This window comes from Thermobia domestica, chromosome 9 (assembly GCF_964235325.1).
Source record: "Thermobia domestica chromosome 9, izTheDome1.hap1.1, whole genome shotgun sequence".
Lineage (NCBI taxonomy): Eukaryota > Metazoa > Arthropoda > Insecta > Zygentoma > Lepismatidae > Thermobia > Thermobia domestica.
The window spans coordinates 281,002,667-281,028,138 of record NC_137462.1 but is presented as its reverse complement, the minus strand read 5'-3'; the positions used below and the strand labels follow the sequence as shown (position 1 = coordinate 281,028,138).

At 35.8% G+C, this 25,472-nt stretch overlaps 1 protein-coding gene across 1 annotated transcript; it reads right to left on the bottom strand.

Moving 5' to 3' along the window:
- Positions 1-1,237: 1,237 nt before the first annotated feature.
- On the bottom strand, positions 1,238-16,690 carry LOC145694265 (chymotrypsin inhibitor Ani s 6-like). Its single transcript, XM_081770359.1, has 3 exons — positions 16,594-16,690; positions 7,647-7,839; positions 1,238-1,286 (listed from the first exon to the last, which is right to left on the bottom strand). Exons 1-3 carry the CDS (start codon positions 16,682-16,684, stop codon positions 1,283-1,285), a joined length of 288 nt encoding a protein of 95 aa, XP_081626485.1. The 5' UTR covers positions 16,685-16,690; the 3' UTR covers positions 1,238-1,282.
- Between the last annotated feature and the right edge of the window lie 8,782 nt (positions 16,691-25,472).

Below are 25,472 nucleotides of genomic sequence, written 5' to 3'. Positions count from 1 at the left end.
CTCCATTGCTTTTGACCCGACTGTCCCTCTGACGTCAGAATGAGGAGATGGTGGTGACACCACATGATTTCCTAAGCGTGGGTGATTGATTACCCCAAAGTGACATTGACAAAGTCTGTATTTCCACATGTCGACTCAACACAAAGTTCTTAAACTTCCTCCTGGGTTTGATAATGTTGACAGGTAAACATACCAAAAGGAGACTCACCTCAGCCAATACACTTATTCTATGTCCATTCCTTCTTGTTGTAACATCGTGTAGTGGGTAAACGAACGAAGCGGACAATGTTTTGTAATAGCCTGACTATGAGGAGCCAATAAGTTTGAACCAATTGATGGAAACAATTGATATAATAAAGAAAACTAAAAGCGTCGCGTGGGAGACGGTTAAAGGGTGAAGGTCCTACAGGTCACTACCATTGTTTATTACAAATTACTTACAAGTAAAAAGACTTCTTCAGTAACAGGAAAGCAATAGTTAAATTATCTTTCTATTTAAAGTCAGCTAGCAACGTTAAGCAGAATATCTGTATTAATAACATCAGGCAGTGAACTCTTTGGGGATTGCTTGTCTTCCCATTGATGAATGATAGAATTTTCACATGAATAAATATGTCGTAGCAGGTCTTGAGATCATGTCCAATAACACAGTTTTCAATGTGAGTTTCACACTCAAAGGGCATTTAATTATCAATTTCATTAAAATATTGTCAAAGTGTACACCTTATGACCAGCTGCTAATATCAATAACTAATTTCGAATGCGTAGTCTCTTATTTGGCTTCACAACCCTCATCGGTCCATCGGGTTAAATTATTCCCTTTCGATATTTCAAGCCATTTCCAGAAGAAGGACTTGCAAAATTCAAAGACTATACAAGGCTTAGTGTAGCAAGAGATGTATAACATAAGGTCTAAGGCTGGGAAATAGGATATTCCCAAAACATATTGTTCCATCGAGAATATATTGTATGCACTATAGTATACCATTTCATGTCTACTTACTGTAAAGTCTTTCATATAACTTCCCCTTCCTGAAGAGTAAAAGATTTTTATAGTTGTAATATTATGTTAGGCAAATTTTTATAAAGAAAACAAATAACAAAACTTGAAACGAGCTTTATTTCTTTTCTCATAGAAGTATTACACTGGGTATAAATACGACAAATTGATTGGATAATATATCTTCAAAGATTTTATAAATTTGTCTTACTCAAATTAACTTCAAATGATTTATTCTGTATTCTTCTGACGAAAACCTTCATACTTTATTTTGCGTATTAACTATCTGCAAAAAGTAAGCAGAAAAGACCAAATAAGTATATAGAGCAAATTTAACTTATTTTAATACTGATATGTAAATAATATGTTCAGAATAGCATTAAATTTGTGTATAAAGATCGATAAAAAATGCCATGCACAGTCCACTGTAGCTTTATAATGGTATACGCTGTAGAAATGATATTTTGTAGGTAGATATTTTGTTGGTCCGTTACCACCTGACCTATATCCAATTTTTATTTAATGTTATTACAGGCAACCCACCATGGATATTCAACTATAACCCTACCTCAACATGCAGTGATTGATTTCCTCCATAAGTCCTGGGATAACTCAAGAACATCGATTCACAGTAAACTGTTGATAGTATGTGAGGACAACACAGTGAATCCAAGTAGTGTGTTTTGATGACTTTAAATATTTCGGGATGGTGACTGCAGCATCCAAAAGCAGCTACCTTTCATGTAGAATGTCAATTGTGACAATCGATAAAACTAACCAGTAATTGAGGAACTCATTCAACACCGTACAGTCCCGAAGTAGTGCTATCGAATTATTATTTGAAAGACTGAAGGCTTACTTGTGTGAAAAAAAAGTCTCGAGGTGACAGCGAGCCCATTGGGTGTGTGAAAAACAAAGCAGTGAAACAAATGGATCTTATAGTGAGTGACATGTCCAAAGATCCAAACAACCAATGCTTTTAGTTGCAAAATTCCTTTCTCTACTCTTTACGACCGGTATTACCGAGGTGCAGACGGATTGTGTGTTGTTTTTCCCGATTTTTATATCTATCTATCTATATCTATATCGATATATCTATATATATACATGTGTGTGTGTATGTGAAGGTGTGTGTGTGTGTGTGTGTGTGTGTGTGAAGTATTAACTTACACATTCTCTGATCAGCAAATCTCAGAAACTATCTGGTCTAGGAACTTGAAACATATTTCAGTTATATCTTAAGCCACACGTCCGTAAACTCTGTTCCATTTGGGGTAGTAAGTGTTCTCTAAAGAATTCTAATGCTCCTTTAAGAAGTAAAAAACAAGTACTACCCCAATAGAGAACTATGACCCACGGTGATGCAGATAATGCACCACACATTTTTGAGTGTTATACACGCAGAACCTAATGAACTGAGCACCAAACTCCGACAACCTTCGGCAACAACATTTCTCAGATATTCGTTTTGAAAAAGACTGGCTGAACCCCTAGGCCGATTTGGAACGAGGATACAGTGAGAAATTAACGAAGCCACTCCGAGTATTGAGCCTGGACCATTCGCTGTTAGGCAAATGACTTACCGGTTAACCTATCTTGACTCTCTATCAAGAAATTGAAATTAAATAGATAGCTCTCCGGTTATAATTGTCTTGAATCATGATTGAATCGTGCAGGGCACAATAAAAAAGAGGACAAATTTCGGAAGTTGTGTGAAAGAGTCAGAAAGTTTGTACTATACGCAAAAGTACATGGAAACGTTAACACAGTTTTCTATAAGATATATTTACAATATCTTGACATGAATCTTTTAAACTCTAGAAGAGGCTTCTGATATAGACTTTAAAGAAGAAATATAACGAAAATGAGCAAAAGTGGACTTGATTTCCGTGCTCCAATTAAGTAGTTCTTCAATTTCCTTACGAATTGAAAATTTTGTTCTCCTCACAGGGAATCAAGCCGTGAACCAGTCGCGCTAATCATTCGGTTACACTGAAACACATAATAAAGTGTTATTTACTACTCTCTGGTGGTGTTGTTGTAGGCTATGAATAAGACAGGAATGTTGTCAAATTCAACAAATAAGGGAAGGAGCAGAGCTAAAAATATTCTAACCCTTCACATCTCGGAAAACGAGAAGCCTAGAGAATAAAAAATTTGACCAAATTTTCTCGATACACTTTAGGCTGTAGGTAAGACATTCTAATGAATTCAGCCCATGAAAGTTCTTTTGATACGGAGAAAGAAGTCTGCACGAGCGACATAGTCGTGATGAAGCTTCCATGATTCAGTGATTGCTGGACGGATGCGAGCGACTTGTTTTCTGAGTCTTTCAATTACTTCCACGTAGAATGCAGCGTTCACATTCTGACCAGGCGGTACAAACTATCTGTGAACTACTTCCTTGGTGACAAGGTACCTTCACTTTGACCTTTACCTACACTCCGTGAAGGCATGGAGACGACTGGCTACTAGAGCGCTGGTAGCTAAAATCTCACACCACCCAACATCCCCTCCTTCACCACTTTTTGGCTGGAAAAAATCAGTCCTACTACCTCCCGGACAAACCATGTATGTGTTTAAACATTGCGAAAAATATTAAGATACAAACAAGTAAAACATTCAACTACGATCAAAGTACATGCAAATGTCATGACTACAACAATATTGCACAAAAGCAATTCATTTCCGTAATTCCGTTAGCATCTACCAAACACTTAGTTTTGAATGTAGCCTAGGTGAAAAGTCTTCAAATGTAATAAATGTGATAATGACATAACGTTGATTTCTACAAGTGAGCTTAAGAGATAAATTTATCCATTATTGTGAGAAGCAAATATGGCATAGAAACAATAAGTGCTAAATAAAATTCCGTCGTCTCTTCGCGCCTGCATCCTATGAATGCACCTCAGCGTTCTTGAACGGAAACACAAGCTTCGCCCTGACCTGAGCGAAGAAATATACAATTCTTGCTTGTATTGACCACCTAGTACAGGTTGATATATACTTTTCGTATGAATTGTTTCCATAGGATACAAGTTTACACTTTCCTGGCATTCGTTTAGGAGCACATGCACCATAACTTTTGTACCTGCTTCCTCCGCCATTTCACCGCGCAATCCCACCACTACCTGTATAGCAAACAGTTGAAGCGGATGTCTGCTGCACGACGTCAAAAATATGTTGTATTGCCGAAGCAAAAGTGTTCCCTACTTCAACAATGTATCGGAAAACCACTGTAATAAATATGCAGGAATTTGATAGCATCGAACTGATGCTACACCCAGCAAATAGCCCTGACTTTACAATTACCACTCTGAATTACTACCTGGTTTGGTCAGTGCAGTATTTCAAGAATCCATGATACTTCACCAACCAGCAGGAGATGGAAACAGCAGTGACCGACTTCTTTACCTCTAAGAACAAGACCTGGTATTGACGTGCAATCAAGAAACTGGCAGGAAGGTAACTGTATTCAATTTAATACAAAGGGCTATACTTTCAATATTAACCTGTTTTCATTCTACTGAACTAAATACAGGTATGTTGTGTATCAGGTTGCAAGACTTATGGCTCACCTTGTAATACAATTGGGAAGGCTGATTCTTATAGTGATAGAAATATAGTATTCTGCTATAAGGCAGCCTTACTGTGTGTTAAGGATCTTTCAGTGCAACTCTATAAGATGGCAATATCTCGTTCAGTTTGAGGTCAGCTCTGTCCTGCTTCTGCAAGATCTACGGTCAATGTACTAAATATATTATTTATACAGTGAAACATTTTAAGGGTTATTTCTTCGTGTCAAATTATTGTGGAATTCATTGTGTGAAAAAAGTTGAATCTATAACTTAAGATTTACTAAACAAATAAGTTTATTTATTTACAAAATAATTATTTGTACAAATATAAAGTTAATTTTTGGAAGACTGTCCTAATAATACAAATGCGTAGCTAAGCAGCTATCAGTCTTCCCAACATAATTTCGCAATGACATATTAAGTTAAATTGTAAAATTCAATGCAAATTAATGATGACCTACGACGTCATTTATGTCTTAAGTATATGAACTTAATGTTTTGTGAAGTCTGTTGAAAGTTCACATTATAGGAGAGGAAACAGCTAACGTTTAAGTAGATATTATGTAATAAAGGATCAGATAATTAAAGGAATGCACAAGCTTTTTCTACAATAAACTAACCTGACGAACATACACATATTATACTTTGTATTTACATAGGACTCTTTACTTAGAAAAGAATGGGGAGAATCAGTTGGTTCGAGCGGAATACGAATGAGAGGGTGTTAGGAATGGTTGAGAGGAAAAGAACAATTTTAAATATTATTAAGAAGAGGAAGAGAAACCGATCGGGATATTGGCTAAGCAGAAACTGTATCATGAGGAACATGCTAGAGGGTATGGTGGCAGGAAAGAGAGAGAGGGAGCGAACGAGATTAAAATTAATTGACGATATCGGAACATGAAACTCGTACGTGAAGACGAAGAGGTTAGCGGAAGACCGTGGAGCTTAGAGGTTTCTCAGTTGCAGCAAGTGACCTGCCACTAATGGCAGAATACTTATGATGATGATGGCTTTACTTAGAATCTTGATAATGAATTACTGTTTATTGAAGAAACGAGCGATGGATTAGTTTTTACTAAATAAGAAAGATTAGTGATAATATATTCATGAAATAAATCAGCAAATACATTAATAAATGAATAATTACGAATGTAAGTAGTGAATTAGGATGATAATGCTATAGAAAAGATGTATTAATAAGACATATGATTATGTCAATTACTATGACATGTTATCATGCCGCGATATTTTATTATATGGATTATTACGAAAGATTGTTATAATGTAGTCACAATTTCCATTATTGGTTTTCGGATAATGGTATTTTAAGTTAGTCGTCTAGGTTATGTATATGTCATACCTCCAGCTATTGTCCTTGTTTTTCCCATCTATGTTCTTATGTACCGTATTTACCTATGTACATATTATGTATAATATCCTTATTTTGATGCTATTGATGCCTATAACATATTGATGATAATTTAAAGAAAACTTTATGATTTTCTATATATGAAATAAAGTGGATACAACTGCTGTATAAATAAAAATAATATATTTAGTCGAAAATGTATTATGATTAATAATTTATAGTATTTATTAGTGATTAGGATAATTTTAAACATTTTTAAGATATTCTCCATTCGAAATGTGTAGTTGGACGTTCGAAAACGATTTATCAAGACTAGCGTAGAGCGTGGCGCTTTATGGATAAGAGACGTGGACATTGAGAAAACCTGAAATATCCAAGCTGGAAGCATTGAAATGCGGTGTTGGCTCAGAATGCTATGCATATCACGGACCGAAATGAAAAAGAATGAAGACGCACTAAAGAAGCTAATGAAGGACGACCGGTCATGAAGAAACAGCATACTTGACCATCTTATTTGGCACTCCGATTGGATCACCGTGCTGAAAGACAGAAGGAAAACCAGGAAGAGGAAGACGAAGGATAGAACATCTAGATGTAGTTACGAAGAAACGACTTTATCAAAATATAAAACAGCTCACCCAAGGGAGAGAAAAGTTTTAAAATTTCCATGTTGCCCACCAACCTATGGTTGAGGTGAACAAGAAGACACCTTCGGAAAGGGTCGAGTCGTTCTTGATACCACATCTGCTATGTGAAAATAACATATCTTGGCTGTTTCTAAACAACGGTAGGACAGATATACTCTATATAAACTACTGAGAAACAATTATGATATAATTCGATAAATGGAATTAAAAACTATTATCGTTATTTACCTGATAAGCATCCACGGCAAAACAGGAAGTGGAGATGAAGAATTTGAAATTCCTCTTTCTATTAGTTGGAATTGGAAACCATTGAAGTATGGTTATAACAAAAAAAGAAAAAAAAATCTTCACAACATTGGAAAAAGATTAGATTTTTATTCTACCTTATATGTTGAGTTAATTTCGTTTTAATATTTTTGTACTCAGTTGTTTTTCGGAAGACATCAACGAAGAATTATTTCATGACTTTATATTTGTAAACAAGTTTTGTTAATTGTGGTGAGTTCACTCTTTTGAGTTTGATCTCACACTTCAAAATGATAATGAAATGAAATCTTTGAGTTTTACGTCCCACGGTTATGCCTTCTTAGCTAAAGGAGACGGTGATGATGAGAGATGAGAGAACATGGTGGAATGAAGCAAGTGGGAGGAAACAGGAGAACCCCGAGGAAACCCACGCACATGGTGTTTGTCCACCACAAAGTTCACGTGGCTTGAGCGGGAATCGAACCAGGGGCTCCACGCCCCAGAGGTGAACGCTCTACCACTGAGCCACCGAGGCCCTCTTCAGAATGACAAATGTAATTTTTATTTCTGAAAGAAAATACAGGTTACGTTTTACTAAAATCGGAGAACTTTTAGAAAATTTACCGAATATCATATATTTAAAAATCGTCTGATTTTCATTAAACATAGTATGTAATTTCTTTGAAGCTTGCAGTGGGTACCAGTTCTTTTGATTGAAATCATTTCAAAGCGAGGAGGGGATTTCGTTCCAACTTCAATGAAGTATTTTAGTGATTTTTCGTTTTAAAAAAACGAGTACTTACACAAAGCATGAGGTTTCTTCAACACACTTTGCATTTTCTTCTAATCTGATGAAACCCTTCTTGCACACGCAGCGAACCTGTGCTATCTTTGTGCAGATTCTAGCAGGATGTTCGATGTGGGGCAGAAGATCTGAGCATGTCTTGTCACATCTTGGATCTCCAGCCAGGCCTATTTCTTCGTTTCTCGGACAAACTGTAAATGAAAATAAATTATAAGTAATGGAAACCAAAAATAATGAAAAATATATTAGTACTAAATACAATGCTCCGTGGTAGGTTTCTACTTTCTTTTGGTGAATATGCAACAAAATTAAAGTGGTTGTATTTTATATTAAACATTTAATAACAATATATACTAATAGCCGGCAATCGTATGTACCTGGGTATAAGCATTTGGTGACAGACTTATGCATTCAAAAATCCCTTTTAAAATGTTCATCTGTACAAATGGATTTATATAATTGATATTAATATGGAAAGAATTCCTTCCATATAATACTATTAATAATATGATAATTTTAAATTTCTTTTAAGCTGTATTACATTAAGAAGCCCGTTTGCTTTTTTAGTTTTACGTTATGCCTGTCCTTGAAGGCATATTTTGATTAATTAGAATATTAATATTTTCTAAGTTTTAAATTTTGGACATTTGTTCTTTTAATCTTCAAGAATTGTATTGCGGCAAAATCTTTATTTGACGTCTTGTTATTGCCCTTGAAACATCTGACAATTGGGCTTTGTTCTTTGTAGAATTTGATTGGCCCCATCACATTAGGCCTTATCCAGTCTTGTATCTTCTGCCTGCTGTTTTGTTGTTAGTTTGGTGTGCCTATTTTGAAGATTATTTCGTCAATATTAAATTATTCTAGTGATATCTACATTTATGGGGTGTTGTGGAAATTATAACGTGTAATGTCATCGCCGAAATTCACATATTCATTTGGGAGTTTTATAATTTACACTTATAAATTAATTTTCTTGAACTTCCTTCATATAGCGGACAGTCATCGTTAGAAAAAGGTGGGATTGAGAGGGAGGCTACAATAGTATTAATGTGATCACTCACTGCATTTTCTGGGTAAAAACTTTTTAATTTCGGTTCCGGGGTCCTTTCTTGGAAAACCCAAATCTGATGTGAGAGAGACCGAACATCAACCCAGTATGGAAAAGACAAAAATTGCGATTCCTCTTCTTCGATTGTCACGACTTTGGGCCCACCAGAATGAGGTGTAATGCAACTGTTGCTATTTGTGCTAATGGTGATCAGCAAAATCATAGTGCTGAGCCCATGTAGCAACCAAACCTCATTGCAATATTTCCATCAATAACTTTTCTGAACAGTTTCTCTTATGTTAGTAACAAATATTTTTCAACTTCGGATGAACACATATGTATAACTAGGTCACGAGGCAAAATTTATCGTAATTATTTTATTTTACAAAAATTTGTACTAAACAGAAATTTTTAAATTTGCTAATAGAAGATTGGTACATGTGAAAACGTTATATGTAGGGAGTTGGATGAACGCATACTACATTCAGAAAATAGCTCGAATAAAGTGATTATAAGAAATTATTTTTCGTTACATACGTGTTTTATCTCGCATTACATTATAAATCCATATAATTTCAATGACTATTGTGCATAAAGCCCAGAAACACAAACCAGTGTAGTCCAGAATGTTTCGAAGTAGTCTCCCGAAGAATCTACAAAATGGCAGGTTCATGATGCCATAGTATCTTGATATGGCTGAAATGTGAACGCACTGTACTAGTCCCACACTTTCTAGGAACAATACTTACGTTTAGGTATTTGGGAGAAACGCCCTGAACGTCTAGATTCACTCCCTTTCATGACCTAGCGACAGCACAGGTGCAGAGTGTATGTAGAATCTTCAAGTTTAATTGGGATGTGAAGTACTCAAGCATCCACCATATCCACAAGACTCATTGTGATTCTCTTGTGATTTCGGTCTTATTCCAAAATTGTATGATTCCAAAGGAATCATTGTATGGAGTACGCTTTCGAACACTTGAATACATTACCAGAACAGTAAGCCGTGAATGATAAAGATTTGTTCATAGTGAGGCCACAGGTATTTGGCGCCTTCCACATCGTTGGCAGTGTGTGTGTTTGTGATGGATTCTTTTGAAGACTAATTCGAAGATGCCACTAGTACGTGTTTCTGGAGTTTACTAATAATTGTAGTTATAACGGTTTTATTATTGTAATTCGAGGTAAAACAGTTAAGAAATGAACATTTCTTTGTACTCAATTTTCTGATACTGTATCCTGATGGAAATATGTATGGTTGTGTAAATAGTCCCCGGACCTCGAGTCGAAGGAAGATTGATTTTTTGTTATACTTTTTCCATGCACGAGAGCCTAGCAGCACACGGAAACCTGGTCCTTTAACCTGGAGTTCATAGTTACTTCGTGCAAGATCACCTGTAACATCAACCGTGAACTGCTGACAAAATGATACTAATGTATAGGCCACATACTTGTGACAATAATATAAGAAATGGTAAACATTGCATAATGAATTCGTTTTATGTAGGAAATATTTTCAAAAAAATATCCACAGAAAAACATTCATTGAATTAGACGTTCTCTCCCCTACCCCACTATAGTACCAAGTCCATATGCAAACCATTTTTGATACACACATCATGTATACGAACAAGAATTATGCTTCTAGACCACTTCAGTGAAATATATCTTGTCTTATATGGAACCGTTTTGAAAATAAATGTAAATTATGCAAATTTGACCCCCTCTTCCTCTATAAACAACAATTACACACACAGGTTACTATCATGTCTGGGACTACTTCATTACTTCACTTACCAATTTTTATGGATGTACCACAAAGGGGAGATTAATGGCCCCCTATATGTGATGGAAAAAAATTAATGAAAATTAAAAAAAAAACGAACTTCATCCTCCTCTCTTCCTAGGCCGTGGTACATCTCACTTACATAAAATGCATATTGGCAGAAAGCTTCATCCCTCAGGAATACTTTGGTACCAAATCATCTTTCTAGCTTAATTAGGGTTTCAGCTATTGATGTTTGTTGTAAAAATAAGTGTAATTTACGTCAAAAAGCTGAAACTAAAAAAAATGGCTAACTTTGCTCCTCTCTGCGCCCCCATATAAGCCAGAAGTACAAATACACGATATTAAAATGTAGTGACCTTCATTTCTTCGTTTATCAATTTTTATGGATGTACCATAAAGAGGAGATTAATGGCCCCCAAAATCTCATGAAAAAAATTTGATGAAAAATTTAGAAAAACGAACTTCATCCTCCCTCACATACATAAAATGCACACCGGCGGAAAAATGCATCATTCAACCACCTTACTGCCTTAATTAGGGCTAAGACATTGATGTATAAAACACTGACACACCAGTTGCGTCAATGGGCGTTTAAATATTAAGAATGCAGACTACCAGTAGAACGTAACACAAAGAAACTAAACTACATATTCCGTAAACGGAGATCGGGAAAAGCCCGATTTCCTTCTCCGAAATTGAACATTAGGAATTTCCCGAATATAGAGATGAGGGAAATTCCCGAAATTTGATCTAGCGGTTCAATATAGATGACAATGCCTGTGAGCGTGCAAAAATGTAATATATATATGCCTATTTAGATTATTGTTTTAAACAAAATAAACATTTTAAACTTGTTTACATTGAAAACGTCTTAAACAAAAAAAAACATGTTTTAAACATAAAAAACTTTCCTTTTTATACGTGTTTTTTTAAACCTTGAAAAATACTGTTCTCGACCTAATGGAGTTATGGCAGGCAGAGATGCATAAACTTTTGTTGATGACTCTAGAAGTCCCTTACAATAATATTTGGTAGTTTAAGTTAGAACAATGTATAAGTATGCAAATGCTTTATGTGGAAATACTCATCTAAGATATTTTACTACGTAACAAACTTTGGTCAGAGGGCAATGGAATCAACGATGGATACCTTAAAATCACATAAGCGTGCTCTGTATATTATTCACTTTGTTTTATTATTTAGGCTATCGTTAGTATCAGGTAGGTTTTTTTTCCTGGTACGTAGCTCTCGTCTTGAATTAACGTATAACCCTAGACTTGGTCCATGACATTTTAGGGAGCAAGTATGGTCATTTGTTGAAAGGAGGAGAAGTCGTGTTTCGATTTTCAAAGCTGGTTTGTCTGCGTTTGATTTTAGTGACTTTTAAGCGCAGAATTCACTTCATCTGAGTTAGTCCATGGAGTGAGTTGGGTGAGCAGGCTTCCAGAGACTTCTGAATTGAGATTTAAAAAATTATTTCAGAATGTTTATTATATTATTTTTGTTTTATGTGTTACTAGTGTTTTTTCTTTGTAACTATAATCAACAGAGGAAAACATGAAAGTAACTCACTTGACCAAACATAGTCTTGGCATGCTAATCATAATTCATAACATGATTCTGCCATCCTAGAAAGGTATTTTCGTGCAAACATACTAGCTTCAAGTAAGTAGCACAATGGTGTTAACTTGAGATGCCTATGAGATGAGAAAATTGCACAGAGTTCGAGACGATACGAGATAAGATGTTTCGTGAGATTTTAAAAAAAACTAATATGTCCTGAATCTCACATACAATGTGATGTACGTGATGGTTTTCTGAACGCGTCACATATGACACGTCCCAAACATGTTATAAAATGTATTGAAAAATATAAAGTAAAGCCTGTGACAAACATCTTGGCATTTTAGCTAAACGAATAAAACTCAAGCTCTGAAGCGACGTTGCCAAGTGGGAAAGGAGTGTGGGCTATGGCTTAGTTAAGCAGACGAACTACAGCATGATCAGGTGGCAGGAGATAGACTGAAGTGAATTTTACAAAATAAAAGTGGCAATACCGCAGGCCTCTCATTTGCTAGCAGCATTTAAAGGGACCTTGGAGCGTCGCCTTCAAATGCCAAGATGTTTGTCCCGCCGTTTAGTTGTTAATAACACAAATAAGAACCTTGAGAAGCCACAGAAATCAGGTTTGAGCAATCATCTGAAGTACAGAGTCTGAATGTCTGTGAGGGCTTATGGAAGCTTACGATTGCTGTAATTCTGGGCATAGCTGCGCTTTAATTGTTGCCAAAACAAGGATGAAGGTCATATACAAACGCCCCTTGTCACATACGTGCTACATAGAGCTTAAGTTCGGTGTTATAACGATTGCGAAGGTAGCCGGATACCTAAGAGAACATTCTAAGTTACTCTGTGATGCGTCCAAGTGCATTATAGTGATAAAGATGGATCCAGATAAAGTCGAGGACAAAATTGCTCACAAGTTAATCATATTACGCTGAATGAGACCAGAGGCGAATTGCATGTGTAGCTTGATGTCCCAATATCAGAATGTCATATGTATAGTGAATGCAAACACAAGCTAGAATTTATCGCTTGCCCGCATGTGTAAGAACATGCACACGCTATTACTATACCCGAAACAGGAAGGAGAGAAAAAAAATTCTCATTCCGTACACCGGCAAGGGTGTTCTCAGCGGAAAGCAAGTTAGGTATAATCGTGCAAAAGGGACAGGGAAACTAGATCTAACACAATAATCAATTGTCTATTGTTCATTCCGTGACATGGGATTAGCTCTGATTGTACTGGTGGTGATCCTTCTGTCAGATAGCAGTTCCTGACTGATCCCACTCTGCAGGTATTGCCAGTGCATCGCTAGTGAAGAGTGGGTCACTGAACTGCGGTCCTCTGGTTCGCCTTCGCTTGCTGCTATGAGATGGTACACTCGACGCTTCTGCTTCTTTATGGCGCTTTGGTGGTAATCAATATTATCCTTCTATGCTATGCATCTTCTACAAATGTGGACTTCCTATGGTGTCTCGTTCTTCCAATGTGAGTAATGTATTTACATGTAATGTGAGTAATGTATTTTCAATGTGAGTAATGTATTTTCAATGTGAGTAATGTATTTACATGTAATGTGAGTAATGTATTTCCAATGTGAGTAATGTATTTACATGGAATAGTTTCATTTCTGTTATTTGAATATTATTGTTAGCAACATGGTAAGAAATGAAAAAAAAAATCCTTCACCTTAATAATCTTTTCTCCGTCATCTACATACAATATCAAATTTGGACAATACAAGCTATGAAGGCCTTGAAACAAAAACGAATAATAATCACAAAGATCTTCACTCGCACCTTGGTGACGTGCAGTTTCTCGCCATGCAATTTCACACGGTGCTCATTATGTAGCAATTTCACACGGTCCTGTTCATCGGATTAATCATTCTGCAGGTGTCGTGCATTTTCACACGATCCACCTGTCAATCACGTGATTCATCCTGAATAAGCTTTCACTATAGGGGGAGGGAAGACACAAAACAAGTGTCAACTAAGTTAGAACAGAAAAAGAGCAAACTCAAGTTAAAATAAATACGAACAATTGCAATTAATACTAGAGGAGGAAAGCTTAGGAGATCTTTCACTTTCACAAAACCAACAATGAAAATAACCGGAAATTAAAATAACTAAGAACAAGAAAGAACAAAAGATTAGAAAACAAAAGTTATAGTAAAGAAGGAGAGAAAATAATAACATAAACAATATGAAATTGAAATAAATAAGAAAAATAATAACAAAAACTATTACAAATTGAAAAAGATAAAATCAAAAAGAATAGCAAATGAAAATAAATAAGAACAGAAAAGCAACAATCCAGTGGCGTATTTACGATTTTGTTTCGGGGGGCTTTGCTAACTTTCGGGGGGGCTTTGTCTGAAAATGTGAAAATTCTGCAAGATATTTCATATACTTTACTATAGTACTATAGTAAGTAAGTAAGTAAGTAAGTAAGTAATAATAATAATAATAATAATAATAATAATAATAATAATATAACAACACGCGTATAAACATGAAAGATTTATATCTGAATACCAAAAGCTAGGTTACTGCCGACATCGGTAGTCGTGAAGTATAGGAGGCAAGGACATCGTTTACGAGGTTCTCGGTTTGAGCTCCGGAGTCAGCTGATGGCTCACCCCAACCGAGCCATAGGCTCAGTTGAGCCGAGTCAAACCAAGCCAATGGACTCGTTTCAACAAGCCATCGGCCGAACCCAACCGAGTCGACTCAAGTTGTTCGCTCATTTGAACCGAGCAGGGCCGGTTGACATCACTATCCGGGTTGGGCTTCTGCTTGGGTTTAAAAATTCGACCGAGCAGATCTCAGTTTCGATGGTAAGAACTACAGTGTATATACTTATGTTGGCGCTCACAACATTTGAGGCTGTATCGTTATTAAAAGCTATCGTCGTCTCGTTATTGGGACGAGACGAAATGCGAGCAGTGTTCCCTCTCGTGAGCAACACTAAAAGTATTCCACACTACTGCTTCAAATATCATGGTTTTACTTTCCAGTCTAATGCAGGTCATGATTTTAAAACGAGTTTATACGAGCTGAGTGAGCGAGCTACTTATCAAACTCGACTTGAGAAAATTACCTTCGACTCGACTCGAAACTCGACTTGAATTCAAGTCGAGTTTTAGCTCGACTCGTGCCCATCTCTAATCAACTCAGCTCAAACTTCTCAGGCATTTTTTTAAAGTCTACCGCATTTCCTAGCTTCTCCAGGACTAATTGCAAACTATGGCCAAGATGGATGTAAGTTGATTTTCTACGCTTCTCCGGATTTCAATTTTTAAGTTCTGTCTCACAAAAGCATGAAAACTAGACGTCGCATCTGCTTTTAGTACATTCGCAATTTTCAAGATACGTGGTGAACTCTTAGATATGCTTCGGTTTAAGTTATTGCGCCAACCCTCCAGTAGATTGTTTCTTCTGTGTCTTTGACCATTGCAGTTCTACACTTCTCTGAATGCTTGGAATGTCTATCCATTGTTCAAGAAATAATTGTTTAACTCTCCGATTTTCTGGTCAGACGGACAGTCTTGCATGACGATGAGCTAACCTTCATCGATCCTGCTTGATGATATTAATGCTAATACACTATACATACGAACATAATGGCGTACATCTTCATTATGGAGGTATTTTTCGACGAAACCTATACACTGAACCTTCCGTCAGGTGCTCTGGTTGAAATGGTAATGGTAGCCGGAAACCTGTGAATTAGGAAACACCACACGCAAAGCATTGATTGAAACAAACTCAAAATCCACTTTCAGCACTCGAGATTCGTTCTGACCAGACCACATTTTAAGAAATGTAAACAATTCCTTGTATGTGTGTTCTATTTTATTTGGCATCAATGCATACGCAACTGGTATAACCAATGTCTTATCGTGTGTGGTTCCTGTATCCGCACGTATGGTGTACAATTGCGAAAAATACTTGAAGCTAGTATTAATTGTTCGTATTTATTTTAACTTGTGTTTACTTGGTTTCTGTTCTTACTTAATTGACATTTGTTCTGTCCTTCCACCCCTATAATAAAAGCGGTTTCAGGATAAATCACATAATTGACAGGTGGACCGTGTGAGAATGCACCACACCTGCAGAATGATTAATCCGATAAGGAAGAAGTGCGAAATTGCTCGATAATGAGCACTGTGTGAAACTGCACCGTGCGAAATTGTACGCAATCGCTCAGACTTCCCTCGCTAATCCTTCAGTGAGTTACCTTGAAAATCAAAGATAGTACAAAGCATATATCATACTAATTCAACAAAACGAATCCGATCTACTCAAAGTTATCATAGTGGTAGTACCTGTGCATGACAATCTTATTATGTATAAGAAATATAGCGTGAGGTCTTTTGGTTCCTGAGTCATGATGCTCAATCTGCCGTGTAGATTTAGTATTATCAGATGCGAGATACTTAATCCACTGTTTTCATTATGCCTAGCTAGAATGTGTCAAGTCTCTTTCATTTGTATTTTCTCCCACAAGTAACAATAATAAAAATCATTTATGCTTACGTGGTGCTAATAATTGTGGTGAAGGATTTCCAAGAACGGATATCAAGCAGCAGGAAATGACAAGAAGACTTAAAATTTCGATCTTAGACATTTTGATTCACTGATGGGCTATTCTTCAGTGTAAAGTAATTTATACCCTTAGTCGGGAGCGAAATACTCTGAAAACTAAGCAATTAGCAATTAAGTTCTTTTAACGTTACTAACAATATTTATTAGTTACACATTATTGACCTAATTGAGATTCGTAAAGACTAATTAACTCGCGACTATTAGGAACAATATGTCTTTAGTTCAATTCATGAATATCATTAAAGCAATGACAAAAGAATGTTAAGTTTATGAACCAAGGACAACTGAAATAAAAAGGAGAAAAAGCAACACTATATGCAATATTTTTCTAAAGATCTACAGTTCTTTCTTCATGGAGAAAATAAATTATTAATTATTGAGACGTCGTTTTAATAGAGGATAATTATTACTTATGACAAAGTGTTTTCTCGGAGGATAAATCATATTAATACCATTCTCTCTTTTGCACAATTACAAAGGTAAATATTCACATAGAATCTTCAGTTAATAACCAGTCATGAACAATCTTATTTCTAAACCATTGGGAACAAAAGAAAGAATCATATTAATGATAAGATGATTGCGATGTTTTAGGCACCAACACAATCACTATAGATGTTACAGTGCAACAGTAATTCACAAACATCGTATAAAGGAATAATTAGAATATTCATGTCTAATAGATACCAAAATCTTTATTTGACATTAAAACATTGAACACAATAAAGTGAAATAATCAACAGTTTAATGTTATAGATGGTTTATAGACACAAAAAAGTTCCTTCATTAAGCGTTAATGTATGGTAGAGAAATTCAATTAGGATTGTTACTAACCAAACATCCATTATTAGTTGCATATTAGTTTTTAGAGACCTCAGTAGCTCAGTGGTAGAGCTCTCATTTCAGTGCGTGTGGGGTCCCTGGTTCAATCCCATGTCTAACGTCGTAAACTTAGTAGTGACTAAACATCATCTGCGTGGGTTTTCTTGTGGTTCACCCGTTTCTTCCTGCTTTCTCTATTCCACAATTTGATTCATTCTTGTCATCACAGTCTCCCCTAACCTCGTTGCATGATCGTGGACATAAAATAAATATATCAGCTTTTATAGTCTCCCATTCTTCCTGTCCTGCCAAAGGGACTTCTATCTGAAACCTTTCAGAACGATATTTTACATGTCCCATGTACGTGTGTACCAATTTCCTAGACACAAGACGGGTTATGACTCAGCGTGCGCCATTGAGGTTTTATCTTATAACAACTCTATATGAGCAAAAGCATTCTCAACACATTACCTCAAACGAATGGCTACATTCGCTCCTGCTGCTTGCAGCAAGTTATCTGGAATGCGGTTGATCACGCAGGCTGTTATTGCTATCATTTCATCCAAATAGTTATGAAAGGAAACAATATTCAATTTCTCAAAAGACACAGATTTCCGTAACAGCTGACCAAGAATACTATTGCGGGATTTCGGGCTCTGAGGTCATTGTCCTCATCTGGTTTCATTTGAACATCAAAATCTTTTAACCTTGTTACAACTCTTTGTAATTACAATGAATCAAAATAATAATGAAGAAAGCTCGGAAACTGATAATACTTACTGTAAGTATAAATTAACCCAGATAAGGTATTACTCTAAACTTCCAAAACACAGTATCAGTTCTTATGTCACATTTAGTTCTGACGCTTACATTGTACAGGTGAAGAATTTAGTTCACTGGTGTCATTAATACCTTTTCATTTGTAATTATTGAATATTTCTCGTTCGTGTCATTGTGCTCACATTTTCACTGAGCTATTACCACACCCATAGCTTTCACACAAATCTCACATAAATTAATGTTCTAATTTACGTACTCCTTTAACACTCACTATTTCATGCACATAATGTCTTTAGAAGGCATTGGGAAACAAATGCTTTTGTTATTGTCACTTGGTACAATTTTTGCTGCTTCGTGGTTTCCAACGCACACTGTTGATGGTACTTCACTTTTGTACTGTTGCACTTGCGAGTATACACATAACGAATGGGACGTGCTGTGCCTGATTTTGATTTTAAAGCAAGTACTGCAAAGTTGAAGTTTCTACCGATTCTTTTCTTGGCAACGATCTTCAGATACACTCATCTAGAAAATCGTACGATAATGTGGTTTTCAGGAAGTGTCACACGAAGCAAACGGGAAATTAACCACACACAGGTGGCAGATAAACTCCTGATGGTAACGCACTGAAAATAATATGAGCAAAGGCATATAATGGGCGATAAGAACGAAAGTACATAGGCTCGTGATAATGTACTTGAATTGTTCCCCTAGGGACTAGACAGTTATTCGCTTTGTGCAGTATTAAAACTTAGTTTGGTACAGTCTTTTTTCGAGGATACCATTTGGGGTATTCCCATTTATAAGAAAACTGAGAATAGGGCTCAGTAAAAACTAGTCGCTACTGCAGCCACTACCACCAAAAAAAAAGCATCTAATCCAGGTTCGTCGTCATGAGGGTATATGCGAATGCAACCATAAGCATATCATATTGCACGGCAGTAAACCATAACTAACTATCATTTTATGTTAGTCATGGATAATGATGAATCCAGAATAAAATGCAATGATGAATCCAGACAACATACACTAGAATGACTAATATACATTTTTTTCTTGTTGGTACACAAATATATAAGGTAAACGCATCTGAATTCGACAGGTACCCGAATTCGACATACCTGTGCTTAAATGTTGTGAAATAAACGTGAAGGGGTCATCCCTGCAATCGTGCATAGAAGTGGGTTACAGTAGGTGGGAGCGTCATTTCTCGTGTCAAAAGCGCGGTTACAGTAGATGAGTAATACGCATGGAGAAAATAAGTACATTGTTGTGTGTGTGACACATTCTTTGAGAAAAAAACACATAATCTTAAGGAAATCATAAGACAGCAAGTTATTTTCGTAAGACTTTTATTAAAGTTAGGTTTGTTTCAAGCAAATAGTGGTACTTTAATGTTGTAAAGGAGTTTCAATCAATGCGTTTTGTTTTCTTCTGTGAGGACAAAAGTTGTGATGTAACATGGGGAGCCTTTATTTGTAACGACAACCGGATTTCGACAAGGTTGTCGAATTCATGCTCAGTAGTGCAAATATAATTTTAACTAAATATCTAAACGCACAAGTATGTTCAAAGTCTTTCATAAAGATATTTGTTGCATAATTCTCCGATACTTGTAATCTCAGTTCGAGATGGGATGTCGAAATCAGGTTCCAGCATTTCGAATTGAGGATCATCGAACCAACTACTGAGTTCAGAAAATTGAAGTTATGTTCTTTAGTCCGTCTGATAATTTCTGCATAATAATAAAACAGTATTTGAAGCTTAGAAGTGATTTCTATTACTAATAATGCCGACTTAATGTTTTACATAGATATAATTGAAGGTGTCGAATTCAGGTACCGCAACTGTCGAAACCAGGGGAAGTGTGTCAAATTCGGGTTCCATTGACGAGTTCCAGTTTCATAAAAGCTTTTAACATTAACATTCGAGCCTTGAAGTGACTTTTAGTATTAGTAGGGACTGTACAGTTCAAGGAAAAAAATGGTCGAACACCGACCAATATTATGGCCACAATAGGCGATTGATTTTTTTTTTAAAAAGTCCTTAACCTGTCGAAATCCGATGTATTTACCTAAATTGGGAACATTTCATCACAACTAAATAGGCCATTAAAATTATAAAATAATACTCCTTTGTTTATTTAAAATGTACAAAATTCTAAGCTAGTTAAAATTCCAATTTATAAATGTCGCACTCCAAACATTGAAAGTAGTTAATTTTTAAAAAGTGGCTTTTCTTTGTTCTTTTTAAATAATATAATCATTTCGAGGTACAAAAGGTAATTAAATTTTGAATTAAAAATTCGCACCCAAAAATTTTGAAATAACCTTTCTTTGTTTATTGGAATGGTATATTTTGAATGGTGCAAAAAGATACAAAATTCTAAGCTAGTCAAAATTTAAATTTTAAAAATGTCGCACTACAAAAATTGGTCTAAATATTTTTAAAAAGTCTCTCCTTCTTATTTAACTGGTACAAATGATACAAAAAGTACAAAATTTTGAGCTAATTAAATTTTGAGTTAGAAAATCGCACCAGAAAAATTGGTCTACAAATTTTAAAATGGTCCTTTGTTGTTTATTTAAATAATACGATTTTTATTGATTGGTACAAAAGTATACAAATTTGAAAATGTTGCACAACAACTAAATTTTTAAAAATAATTCTCCTCCGTTTATTTTAATTGTACAAATTTTCTTGATGGTACATAAAGGTATAAAATTTAATAGTGTCGTTCTACAGATAATTGAAGTGGCTTAAATTTTAAAATGACACTCCTTCGTTTATTAAATAGTAAAAATTTTTGGAAGTAAGAAAAGGTAAAAATAAAATTCCAAGCTAGTTAAATTCGCACCACAAAATTGATATTTTTCTGGTTGGTACAGAAACAGAAAATAGAACAAAGTTCTAAACTAGTTAAACTTTAAATTTGAAAATATTCACTAGAACTAAATGGGCCCATATTAAAACATCATCCAATTACAGGACGTTGGGGAACATAAGTCGCATTCGTTTCGCAGTCACTGCTTTTATAAAATGGCCTACTATGTGGGATCTTTGACCTCTGACCTGTATAAAGCGTATCCAAAAGAGGCATTTTAGAATAAATTGTGTAAGGATTAAAAAAGGAGCTATAGTCTTTTATAATGATTATATAATTTCTGGAGCGTTAAATAGTGGCCGTTAGAAGAGTCAGATTTCTTATGTAATTTTTGCTATAATGAAAAAGTGAGTTGCACAAACGCACTTTATGTGACCCCGCTCTACGGTTCTGCTATGTTAAATAGAATTAGACAAAAGTGCCGTTTTCTTATAAGGGTTGCGCTTGTTTCACATAAACTAATTGCTGTCTTTTTACTAAAAACTGGAACTATAATTTTAATATGTTGTACCGTTTACGAGTTACATATGAATAAAATATTACAATTTTTATAAAAGGGCGTGTCCCACATGAACTATAAGACCTAGATAAAAATAAAAATGTTATAAAATTGTTATTAAGTGCGTATTCTACACAAACTATAAGACCTAGGTAAAAACATATTATATTCGTAATCAGCATGTTCGAAAACCTCTGTATACCGAGTTTCATAAAAATCGGTTTAAAGGGCACATAGCCTAATAATCGTAATTAGCATGTTCAGAAAACCTGCGTAAAATAAGTGTTGTGAGAAAAACAGCGTCTCATAGCCGTCATATCATTTTCTCTCTTTTTTGCTATGTTAAATAGATGTTGCAGAAAATGCTATAAAAAAGAACGAGTCACAACCTTACTTGTGTAATCTCTGCTATATTATATAACAGTTAGAAAAAAGGAATTGTAGAGAAGAATAGGGTACGGTAAATACATCATCTCTACTATAATAAATATGGTTGAGAAAAGGTGTCATAGATTTTTATTCAGTTGTAAATTGTGTTCGCAATCTTTGCTATGTTAAAGAGGTTCAAAGATTGTCATAGTCTTTTATTAGGTTGCTGTGTAATTTCTGTTATATTAGATAGGGGTTAAAATATGTGTTCGTAGTCTACTGCTATACCATAGTCTAGACTCTATGTAATCTCTTGTGTTCAATAAGGATTGCTAAAATGTAGTCATGGCCTTTCGTGTGTAAGCTCTACTATGGAGTTGGAATATGTGTTTGTGCTCTTTTTAAAAGCCTAGATTAAGTATGTTTTCTGCTGTTGTCTTAAATAGTGGTTAAAAACAGTGCTTGTAGCATTTTGTAATAGAGGTTGAAAACAGGTCAGTCTTTTATAATCTCTGCTACGTTAAATAGGGGTTGAAAAAAGTTACACCTCCATAATTCTCTACTATGCGTTCGTAGTCTTATATATTCTCAGTTATATTACAACAATACTTGTAGCCTTTCTTGTGTAAGCTCTATTATGTGTAAATTTTGCTATGTTACATAAGGGTTAAAAAAGGTATCATACTCTTTTATCAGCTCTGTTATGTTACATAGGGGTTCAAAAATGGTACCATAAAAAAGTACACTCCCATTATTCTCTGCTGTGTTCATAGTCTCTACTATGTTAAATAGGGGTAAAAATCAAAGCTTTTAGCCTGTCTTGTTTAATCTTTGGTATGTGATATAATGGGCGAAAAAAGGACATTTGGCTACAGGCATATAATTTGAAGTACTCACCAACTACATCTATAAAATATCTTCTACCGCAGGATTCTGAAACATGTATTTTTTGATATAGCACACACTAGTTGCTAAGTGAAGTCTTGACCCGACTACGGTAGGTCCCATAGTTTTCAAAGTTCATTTTTCTATGATTTCGGCAGCCTGTAACTACGAAAGGAAGCATTTGTGCACCCAGGTTGGTTTATACTTTTTGTCTTATCTTGGTGTCAGGAATCACCTCCCAAACGTTGTCGGTGTTATTTTGAAAACCCTATATATATATACGTACGAAAATCATTAGTAATAAGTGAGAGCGTTCAGTGGATTAATATTTATATTATTGGAAACTATCCCAATAAACATTCATGTCACCAGGTACAAGGTATAGTTAATATTTTCTATCAAGGTTATTGACATTCTGAAACTTATCAATTACGTATACGTCATTTCATGTATGTTGCTTAAAACATTTACCAATGCACGAGAGAAATATGTCTTATCTTCTTTGTACCAAAATTGTATAAATTTATTTTTTATATTATACAGATGGAAAACTATTCAATGGTGAAATTCCGACTACTCAGGTTGATTCTGAATCGCTTGATATTCAATTGTATAGCTTTCTGAATGAAGAGAAAAAAGATTTTCTAAATTTTCTAATATAAAGGTAACCAAGAAAGTTCTGTCTCTTTATGTGGAAGCCTGTGTTCAATTACTACTCACACCGTGAGTTGAATGCAAATTGTGGAATAGTGAAGATCAGTTGTTGGTGTAGGTATATCTAACATACTGCCTGGTCAGGGATGCACACAGAGGGGGGCTATGACGCAAAGTGCGTCATTGAAATATTTGGGGGGGTTAAAAATCTATATAAATATGTTTGAGGGGGTGTAAAAATTAATCGAAAAGAAGATATTTTCATGGAAGAACACCTACGGATAGACAATTGGGGGGTACGTCATGGACATAAGGGGGTGGGCATCACTGTGTCGGGTTGTGGATTTTCGGTTACACCTTGAGCTTGCGTAATTACAGAGTAAACAACAACAGAGTCATAAGGGCTCGTATGTTGTATGAGTTCAAACTGGAATCCAACGCCGCTGCAGCGAGGCGGAAGATATGCTAGGCCTTTGGTGAGAGTGTCCTGACTACGCGGAGATAGAAGTGGTTATTTAACTAGTTTAAGGATGGTGACGAAGCACTCGAAGACGCACCACGTACCGAAAGACCAATACATGCACCAAATTAAAATCTTCAGGCAGTGGCCGAATATGTGAGGGACTGAAACCACAATTAAGTGTGAGTGGAGAAACCATTTGGCAGCGCCTCCATCAACTTGGGAAGCACTACAAGTTGGGTCGATGGGTCCCACATGATTTGCCTCCGGGCCAGAAGGCAACGCGAGCAGAACCTGTGTTTCTTTGCTCCTTCGTCTGAGGAAGGAGACATTTCTGGACAGGGTGTTGACATGTGATGAGAAATGGGTTCTGTACGAAGCTCCACGGCTCCGTTATCATTAGTTAGCATCCTATGAACCGTTTATAAAATAGCTGAAAACAGCGCTGCGCCAGAAGAAGATTCTGCTGTGTGTTTGGTGGACTGCTCACGGCATCGTGCATTGGGAACTGTTACCAGCTGGTCAGAACATCAATGCAACTGGGTACTGTCAACAGTTGAGCCGTGTTCAAGAAAAACTCAAAACTCTGCAGCCAGCACTTCTGAATCGCAAAGGTCCTCCTGTTACAGGACAACGCTAAGCCCCACGTGGTTAGGATGACCCAGAACACTATTGCATTCGCCATGCTCCCCAGTCATTGCGCCGTCCAATTATCACCTATTCCATTCCTTGGACAATCACCTTATAGGACACAGGTTCAAATCCCTAGTAGAGTTGCGAAAAGGACTTGATACTGAAACAAAGACGTCGTGATTGGGAAGAGACACTCTAGGTTTTCGCCATGTTGAAACACAAATATATCAGTTTGAGAAACAGAATAAGCCAATTTATAAATCTAATATTCTTCATGCACTTCTTTAATAGTTGTCAGTATCGGACTTCCGAAGAGAAAGTTAATTGAATTTATTGACCGCGCCTACAGCGACAACTTCCAGTCAACTTCCTTTCAGTTTTAATTTAAAATAGAAAGAAATTGAAAAGAGATATAGAAAGTCAAGAGAAAGGTAAACGAGGTGGAGGGAGAAGAAGAAGGAGAATAGAAAGGAGAAAGAGGAGTTAGAAAATTTTCTGATGGAAATATATTATGTTGAAGCTGGTGAAATACTAGAGGGAAAGGTTATGGGACAGGAATATTGGATAGTCTATGGTTGAAACAAAAGAAGGTAAAATAGGGGAAAAGAGAGAGAGAGAGGAAAATATAAACAAAGAAATAGATAATTATCGAATTATAGTAAGGGAGCTCAAATAGATACTAAAGTTACTTCATATCCTCATTTTATTACTCGAGAATCGATTCTAAACTGTTCGTGATGAGACACGTGTTCCTTCATCCAACTCTGACCTGAATCCAAGCAACTACTCAAATCGGAGTTACCTCAATCCAGCCCAGATGATAA